Here is a 9,363-nt window from a genome sequence, read left to right as displayed (position 1 = left end):
TTCAGGTGTCCAGGCACCTCACTGAAACACTGCACGGCCAGGGAACCCAACACAGATTCCAGGGAGGACACAGGCATTCTGACAGACAAATGATCCCAGCCGTCCCCTTGTTTAGATGGTGAAAGAAACACACAGAACTTCAGATTGTGAAGGCCAGGAGCCTTGCTTGGTTTCTAGTAACTGTCACTACTTCAAAGTCCTGAGGTCCCTGAACTAACGTTCCATATTGTTCCTAATTGTGGGATGGGTCAGGCTAACTCCACCCAGAGGGCATCTACATTTCCCCCAGAAGTACACCTGGCTCATTTCCCAGACCTGGGGTCTCTGCTAAAATTTCACTTTGTCACTGACATCTTTCCTGATTTCTCAATTTTAAATTGCAGCAACTTTCCTGAGCAATCTCCATCCCACTTGTTCTCTTTATTTTTAACTGTAGAATTATAACGGTCTCACATTCTGTACACTCCATTTACTCTCTGTAACATTCCCTCCCCACTCTAGAAGGGAAGTTGCATGTTTTGCTCATTACTGAACACAGTGTTCAGATTGCTGCCTAGCACATCGTCAGAGATCAATAAATTAATTATGATAAAATTAATTATATTCAATATCACATAATGAAATGAAATTAGATTATTATTACTAAATTGCATAGAAAAAATGAAAACTACAGCAGCAAGTAGCAATGCAGTCCATATATCAAGTTTCTGTGACAGCATGGCAAAAAAAGCCATTTAAAAACATTGAAGGCTGAAATACAGAAAAATATCCTTGGGAAAATATGGCTTCATGAAGCAATAGGAGTTTAGAAGAAAGAAAGAGACTATTTTGGTTCTGAGTGCAAGAAAAGACTTCATGGTGAAACACAGAGGTATTTAAAACATGGGGAGATTAAAACAAGAGGTAGAGTACAATGTTCGGTGGAGAGAATAATATCAGGGCAAGAAATATGCAGGGTCAGGTCGACCTCCACTGAATTTAGAGGAATGGATGTTGCAAGACAGAAGGATGGAGTAGAATTCAGGCTGATGTGCTGAGAAGCATCCATCAACTCAAGGGAAAGGGTCAGACGAGGATGGAGCCTCCCTGCTCCTCTGTGAATAAAGGCACACTGGGAGCACCACATGTGCCTTCTGCTACTGCAGTCTAGGGTGGGCAATGACTGCTGCAAACTCTAGGACAGAGAATTCAGGGAGAGGTGTGAGGGTCTCCAAACAACCAGGACCATTTGCTCGGCCTCAAGTAACACTCAGAACTGTTCACTGACATGAACAAACACTCTACGTTCACTGATGACATACAAGAGATTTTCTACCTTGAACCACTCATGTGGTGGAACAATGAATAATGAATAAGTCAGATGCCCCATTCCTATAATCACAATTACCCAAGAGGGCAGCAGCCCTGTCTCTGTGGGAGGATAGGAGTCTTACACCAACAAGCACAAATGAGCAAACACAGATGGCCCAATCACACTAGCCAGCTTCCCACCTAACGACCTCCAGAACCATCCTGCTAGCTCCCCCAAGGCTTAAATTCTCCTGCCTTTGGCTTGAGGTAAGTTGAGTCCAAGGGCTCTTCCTATTACAGCATTTTGACTCCTATTGCAACAGTCTTCAATAAATGTTTTCTTGATATTTCTTGAAAGTCTTGCTGAAATTTTTCTTCTACAAGAAAAGTATAGAGTTGGTTTTTCTGTATCTCTGTTTGTTCTGAACTCTACTTACAAACAAAACCAGAAGGTAAGAGATGAGAAGAGTACTCGTTTCCTTTTCTGAAGCTCTGTATTTCTTCCTTTGCCACGAAAAGCCAAATAACTCATAAAAATAAAAACTAACGGAAAGAGTTCACTCTAATATTTCCTGGCAGATCACCCTCCCAACCTCTCAGTGCTTTGTCCTCCTGGATGACAGTGATCCCCACTTCCTCTTTGCCCCAAACCTCCACCCATGGCCACCCACTGACTCCTGCCACCACCTGGAATTCCTCCAGCTCTGAACATCAACTATGAAGGTCCCCATCCCTGACTCACCCGCTGTCCTACTAGCCTCTCTCGTAGCCGTCCCTCCTTCCCGGCTGATCAACATCAACAAGGCTCTTCTCCTCCGGGGCCGTGCATGGGAATCACCAGGGAGCCTGATGCCCAAGCTGCCTTCAGGGCACCTGTCATCTGCTCTCATCTCCTGTCCTTGTGCACTACACCGTCTTTGCCTCTCAGGTTCTCTGAGTTTGGTATTTTTGATGTTTTTCAGATATCTTAGTGGGGTCTTGAATTCAAACGTCAAACCATGACAAGCTGAGTTAACGTTTGGACTCCTGTATCTTGCAATTGAGGGGGAATTCTGGCTTCAGGAAATACTTGATTTAAGGACTCAAAGCAGGAGTCACATTGTTGCCTTCCCATTTATTTCTCTTGGTCTTACTTTGGGCTCTCTCTGCAGGTGACAGTCATGTGAATCATGGTCATCTCTCTGTGACCTTCGTAGCTGATCTCCGGGAGAAAATCCCTACTTCCTTCCCATTGTTCCAGCCAATGCCCAAGTCCCATGGTCGACTCTGAAACTGTCACTGAGGATGGAGGTTGGCACCACACCTGGGTCCCATACTGCCCCTGCTCCCCAAGGAAGAATTTAAACTAAAAACAGTTGACAGGGGATGGTTGAGTCACTGGAAAAGTAAGGGAGGACAGATTGGGTCTGTGTCCAACAAAGAAATGGCTCCAGGCCGGGCATGGTGGCTCAGGCCTGTAATCCCAGCGCTTTGGGAGGCCAAGGTGGGCGGATCACCTGAGGTCAGGAGTTTTGTAATCCCAGCACTTTGGGAGGCCGAGGTGCGTGGATCACCTGAGGTCAGGAATTTGAGACCAGCCTGGCCAACATAGTGAAACCCCATTTCTACTAAAAATACAAAATTTAGCCAAGCATGGTGGTGTGTGCCTGTAATCCCAGCTACTCGGGAGATTCACGCAAGAGAACCGCTTGAACCTGGGAGGCAGAGGTTGTAGTGAACCGATATCCCACCATTGCACTCCAACCTGGGGGACAGAGCAGGATTCCATCTCATCAACAATGACAATGAAAAAAAAAAAGTAGAAGAATTTGCTGGATACCACTATTCAGTAGTGAACCTATGCAGGTCCCTCTGGGTAACTTTATAAGAGGCAGGAGCACCGCCTCCTGTCCTTAAGGTGCTACTGTAGCGTTGCCGGCCCATCTTTCTGTAAGGGCAGGTTCTCCTTGCCTGGGAATACAGTGTGGGCACTGCTAGGTCGCCCTCTGATGACTGAGGACATCTCAAGGTGGAAACATACTAAAGCTACTGAAGAGAAAAAGGAGAAACAGCCCTTGGCACAAACAGATTGCAATTCAGTGAAAGTGCTCTGGCTTCGATGTGGGGTGGGGTGAATGAGAGAAGGGCCACCTCTGGCCTCTGGGTCTAGACCACCAGAGAATAGCAGGGCTCATCTTCAGAAAATAAGAGGCATTTATTCCCTGAACTTATTGAGTGAGAGCACTGTTTCTTTTCTTCTTTGAATATTAAGTAAATATTCCAGCAGATGAGACACAGGAAATTATATCATGGTCCTAATCATTCCTATTGGCTTGCACCCAGAACAGACACTCAATCAACAGACTTGCTATGCTGAAAGCTGGGAGAACAGAGTAGCATCAAAGGGATCTTGATGGCAAAGGCAGCCCTTCCCTTCCCCAATCATATGCTCCACTTCCTCTCACTGCAGCATCTGTCTCAGGCCTTTGACCAGCAGTGCTATAAATCCAGGCTGGCTCCTCACTCCCCACACATCCATTCCTGCTCTCCCTCCTCCAGGTCACCTCAGCCATGAGGATCCTCACCCTCTTCGCTGCCATTCTCCTGGTGCCCCTCCAGGCTCCGGCTTGAGCCACTCCAGGCAAGAGCTGCCTAGGCTGCCAGCATTGCAGACCTAGGAGTCTAGAGAGGAAAAACCAGGAACCTCTAGAATCAGACTCAACAGCTGGCTCTTAGGTGATCACCTCCCCAGGCCTCAGTTTCCTCATGTGTATACTGAAAAGACAGAATCAGATGATATTCCATGGACAGTGATCCTCCAAAGATATCTGATTCTGTGAAAAGTCAGTGAAATTTAGTAATCTTATGCTATGTGGAAACATACTGGGGAGTCTCTCTGGCATCAAGGATGAGAACCCACTTGGAAAGAAACATATTTCTGTTTGTTCGTTAGAGGAGTTTCACAAATGGGAATGGACCTAAGGGTGTATTCAACTGGGTGTGTGAAGAAGCAGCATCACAAAAAAGTGTGCAAATGAGAATAAGCCTCTAACCTGCCTGTGAGCAGCACTGCTGTGTACGTTGATAACTACTGATTGAGCTGATCTTGCTGCTGCTGTGATGTGGCCACCGTGGTGAATGCAATCAGCCCAGTACGTGACCGCACAGGGATTCTCCTTATCAACCACCTCTGACCCCAGTCCTAATGCCTGATGCTTTCTCTGTGTCTCCAGGCAGAATGAGGGGCTTGATCAGCTATTGCAGAATATCAGGCTGTCAGTTTTCCAAACACCGCTATGGGATCTGCACCAATAGTGGGATCCGCTGTCTTTTCTGCTGCCTCTGAACATGGAGTACAGAGGAAAATGTGTTCATCCTTTGCTTTGAGATCCAGAGAACTTTCATTACTCCTTTACCTTGTCTTCAATTTTCTTTTCTTCTTCCAAATAAAGTCTTTCTAGTAAGTTCTCTGTATTTGTACCTCTTTGCTGTTTAATGTATCTCTTAATCAAGACTCTTTGGGATGCAAGTACCAGAATCCTAAATTCAGCTTTTTAGGCAAAATACAACTCCAAATTCTAAGAATATCAAGGACAAACATTGGCTTCAGACACAAATTGATTTACAAACACAAATTATGCTACCGATTTCGCCCTCTACTTCTCTGTCTTTTCACTCTGCCTCATTTCGAATGGATTCACTCAAAGGTAACTCCCATGTGTTAGGAAAAACAATCATTGTCAGCTTCCAGTTTGCACAATCATAACATCACTACTTCTTAGGAAAAAAAAACCCACCATGTTCTTTCCTGAAGTGTTGCAGTTTCATTGAACAGACCCAGATCACACATCTGACTTTGAAGACGTGGGGTTGTTACAGCTCTATTGAAAAACATTTCACTGAGATTGGAACGGACAGTTAAGAAAGCTGTAATGGTCTGGGTGTGGTGGCTCATGTCTGTAGTCCCAGCACCAAAGAAATGGTTCCAGACCAGGGGCAGTGGCTCACGCCTGTAATCCTAGAGCATTGGGAGGCCGAGACGGGTGGATCACCTGAGGTCAGGAGGCCGAGACCAGCCCAGCCAACATGGTGAAATCTCATCTCTACTAAAAATACAAAAATTAGCCGAGAATGATGGCACGTGCCTGTAATCCCAGCTACTTGGGAGGCTGAGTCAGGAGAATCGCTTGAACCTGGGAAATGGAGGTTGCCGTGACCAAGAGCATGCCATTGCACTCCAGCCTGGGTGAAAAGAGTGAAACTCCATCAAAAAAAAAAAAAAAAAGACCTGTAATGAGTACAACAAAAAGCATAGGAGCACCTCACTGCAACAGACTCATCATCAATATTTTCCACCCATGCCAGGGAAAATCTTGATTTCATATTCATAAAGTTGTCTTCACACAAACAAAATGCAGATTCTCTACTGCATTCTAAAAAATGCACCCTTGAGACAGGAGAATAGGGAAGTAGGGTAATCAAGGGTTAAGGCATAAGGAAAAGAAAACCAGGTGCAGTCAGTTCCTGGCAAGATTAGGCAGAAATTCTTTTAGCTTAATAAAAACCCTAAATGGGGGGCTTTTGAGCCACTTGCTTGAACTGGCTCCCACTCTGTGGAGTGTCAATAAACCTGTACTTTGGTTACTACATTCTCATGTTGCTTTTGTTTGTCTTTCGTTGCCTCGTTCTTTTGTGGTTTTGTTTGTACGTTTTGTTGAATTATTTGTTCAATGCGCTAAGAATCTGGACAACTCACAGTCAAGACCTTCAATCTGGTAACACTCTCTTGGGCTCCCTTCGAACTGCAGAGGATCTGATTCTACCTGAAAATACAGTTTTAAAGAGGCACCAGGAAAATAGAAGTGAGGGAAAAGCTATCCAAGTAATCTGCGTCCCTGCTGGTGCTGCAGGGCGCTGAGGTTCTCATACCCAGAGCGTCCTGAGCATCAGCCAGTGAACAGGAAACCAGGTCTGGAGAAAGGGAATGAACCAGGAGCTCAGCACCCTCTGAGATGCTCAGAGCATTTGCCGGGAAGGCCACAGCGCCCCCTGTGGTCCTGCCTACAACTGCAGCCTCCCCACCAGGCACAGCACACCTTGGGTATGTACCTTCCTGAGCCTGTCTTCCTCCTCTCCTCCAAGAGGACAGGGTCACACCCGGTGTCCCTGAGGCCAGGCTGACGTCTTGCTGAGGTGTGATGTGACCCTTCCTGTCTCTCTTCTGTTTCCTTCTCTAGGCACCCACTGAACTTTGAACACGAGTTCAACATATCCTGCAAACAGCCTATGAGAACATGACCACAAAGCCCCAGAAAGGATTCCACGTGGGCCCCAGAGCACCGGGAAGAATTCCAGCATGAGCCCCGAGTCTTTACTTTACTTTAAATTTAGTAGTGCTAGTTTGTGATTCAACAATATGTTTTTTGAATAAAAATATGTTTGTTTAAGCCTTGGCTACTCTTATTGGGTGGTACTGGTGAAACGCCCCGAGAACTCTTACAGTGACAGAGAGACCACAGTTTGCAAAGAAAGAAAGAGTGTTTCAAGTGGATTATTCACCATTCTTGAATAAAACAATCTAATCAATCCAGACACAGCTGTGGACAACAGTGAACCTTCATCTTCTTTGTTCCAACCCTCCACATCCTAACTCCTGCCACCACTCAGAATCGCCTGTGGAGGCTGAGAAATACAAATCAAGGGGGCAGCAGATTCAGTCTCTGGTGAGGACCAGCTTTTTGGTTCATATACAACATCTTTTCACTGCATCTTCATCTGGTGGAAGGAATGAAGGAGCTCTCTGGGACCTCTTCTACAGAGACACTCATTCCATTCATGAGGACCCCACTGTGCTGACCTGCTCACTTCCAAAAAGGGCCTTCTTTTAATGGTGTCATCTTAGGGTCTAAGACTTCAACACACGAATTTCAGAGGAAAAATGTATCAGGCCACAGCACCATCCAACACAGAGAAAGTGAAAGACACCAGTTCACTAGGGCCTAATTCCAGAAAACAGCATGGCATCTAGTTGCATGTAGTCTGTTGGTCAAAATGTCACTGGTCCTAGACCTAATAGGAGAGAACAAAAACCTTCCTTTCTATAGAAAAAAGTAAAAGGATTTAGGAGCCATATTTGAAAACAGCTCAAGGAAGCTATTTCCTTATGGTTTCTTGTAAAATAAACCTGCTGCAGACATCTGCTGCAGACGCCAACACCAGACACATAGAAAGCTAGTGAGAGGCAGCTGGGAAAGGCAGACAAAAGGCTGGAGACTCGGAGCTCCTGCCTGTCCCAGCTGGATCTGCAGGCCCAGCAGTGGCTGTGTGGCACAGGCAGCACCAGGACCCTCCCTGCAGGATGGGTAACAAAGGGCTGACGGAGGGACAGGGCGATGCACTCTGAGGAGCTGGGAAGTGGAGGGTCCTCCTCAGAGCTCACTTCCATGCAGCCCCTGCTCTGCCCCACGCTAACACACATGCTGTGTTTCATGAATACCCTTTCCTACCGGGTCAAAATCATAACACCAAGGCCCTGCCCAATGTCCACACACACAGTGTCTGCTGGGGCCACCAGACACCATAAGCGTGTGTGAGAATATGCATGCTGCTCCTGGAAGCCTCTGTCTTCTCACACGTAGAGTCCCACCCACAACTTCTCCAGAATGTTTGCCCCAGCCGGATGATGTCAAGGTTTTTATTGAGTCTAGACTCACTTCAATGTTCCCTAAAATTCAAATGCATGTGTCTGAAAAAACAGCTTCAGTTGCGTCTACATATAGTGTCTACAGTGTGGACACTGATTGTCTACACTGGCCGCAATCAGTAGAAAAATCAGGCTGGGGTTGGAGGCTATGGATCAACATGGAAGTGAAAGTACTGCAAAAAAATTTTAGATGTAACACTTTTTTTGTTTAAACCACAGAATTCTGCCAAGGTTCTGGTGCCGCCAAAAGAGAAAAGTGAAAATGACCACACAGAAGAATCCCTCTGTTCTAATTTGAGTGTTAGAGTTTGAGAATCACCTGGGGAAGGATGGAGACGATGCCTGGGTGTGACCTCAGCACACACTGAGACCCTGCTGGGGCTCTGGGCTGCCGACTCCTGACCGCAGTGTATGGAGGAGGCAAGGATGGGAGCATGGCCACGAGGCCGACAGAGCAGTGTCTCAGCAGATGGTTCCCAGTCCTGAAGCCAAGAATGGGAGGGAAGGAGAGCACAAGACTGGGTTGGGGCAGAGAAGGCCACCCCTCCAGCGACAGCAGCCTTCAGTGACTATGAGCCAGCTGGAGGGTCTCAGTTTTCCCTGAGCTCCCCAAATCGTTCTGGGTGCTGCATGTAAAGCCACCACCTGGACCAAGCCACACATCTGTGGCAGGGCTGCTGCACCCGCTCTCCCTCTTCCTGGACAGTGCCCAGGTTTCTGCAGGACACACTCATGGTCCCTCCAGCACTGTTGTAAAGATTCTGGGCATCAATTGGTCCTCAGTGGGCTGACAAAGTCCCCTTGCAGTTAAAAACCAAATCCTCACCACTAGTAAGCCAGCCACTTTGCGGCAGGCCCTCCATGTACTGGGACATCGTATCTTTGGTGACAGCTATACCCCACTTGTCCATTCTGCTGAGGCCCACCAATATCATCACTCAGAAGCCATCACATCCTTTGGGGTCACAGCAGGATACAGTCTGTAGCTGACCCAGCAGGTGATCTCTCCAGGCCATGCGTGGGTCCCAGGTTCTGAATTTCATGGGGAGGCCCTCACTACCGCCCATCACAACTCTCAGAGCCTCTGGACAAAGCACACTTGTCCTGGCTATGGGCTTCTGCACATGTAGTCTTCCAGGGAAGGTAGCTCCTTATGCCCTGGGTGGAGCAAGTGTTCTCTTTTCATGGCATTTCTTCGCTTTCTCCTTTAGAACCACACCTATCATTCATTCAGATGGAGGCTCCCACCTCAGGGCATCACAGCACTGGGGTGGGTTAAGGGAGTCTCATTTAGTTCATCATCTCCAAGCCACCAGCCTCCTCAAGCAGCACAGTGGCCTCCTAAAGTCATGGTTATTAATGTCTCTGGATGTGCTACGGACACCCAAGGC

At 47.0% G+C, this 9,363-nt stretch overlaps 1 protein-coding gene across 1 annotated transcript in view; it reads left to right on the top strand.

Annotated features, from left to right (window-relative positions):
• LOC105525766 (neutrophil defensin 4-like) overlaps positions 1–3,900 on the top strand; it is a 20,252-nt gene extending 16,352 nt beyond the window's left edge. Inside the window, exon 3 of the mRNA XM_011961512.1 lies at positions 3,829–3,900. Within this exon, the coding sequence (XP_011816902.1) occupies positions 3,829–3,900 (72 nt within the window). The remainder of the gene's footprint in view (positions 1–3,828) is intronic.
• The last annotated feature ends 5,463 nt before the right edge of the window (positions 3,901–9,363 follow it).

The sequence above is a fragment of the Colobus angolensis genome, unplaced genomic scaffold (assembly GCF_000951035.1).
Source record: "Colobus angolensis palliatus isolate OR3802 unplaced genomic scaffold, Cang.pa_1.0 Scaffold559, whole genome shotgun sequence".
In the NCBI taxonomy this organism is placed as follows: domain Eukaryota; kingdom Metazoa; phylum Chordata; class Mammalia; order Primates; family Cercopithecidae; genus Colobus; species Colobus angolensis.
This window is presented reverse-complemented; position numbering and strand designations above follow the sequence as displayed.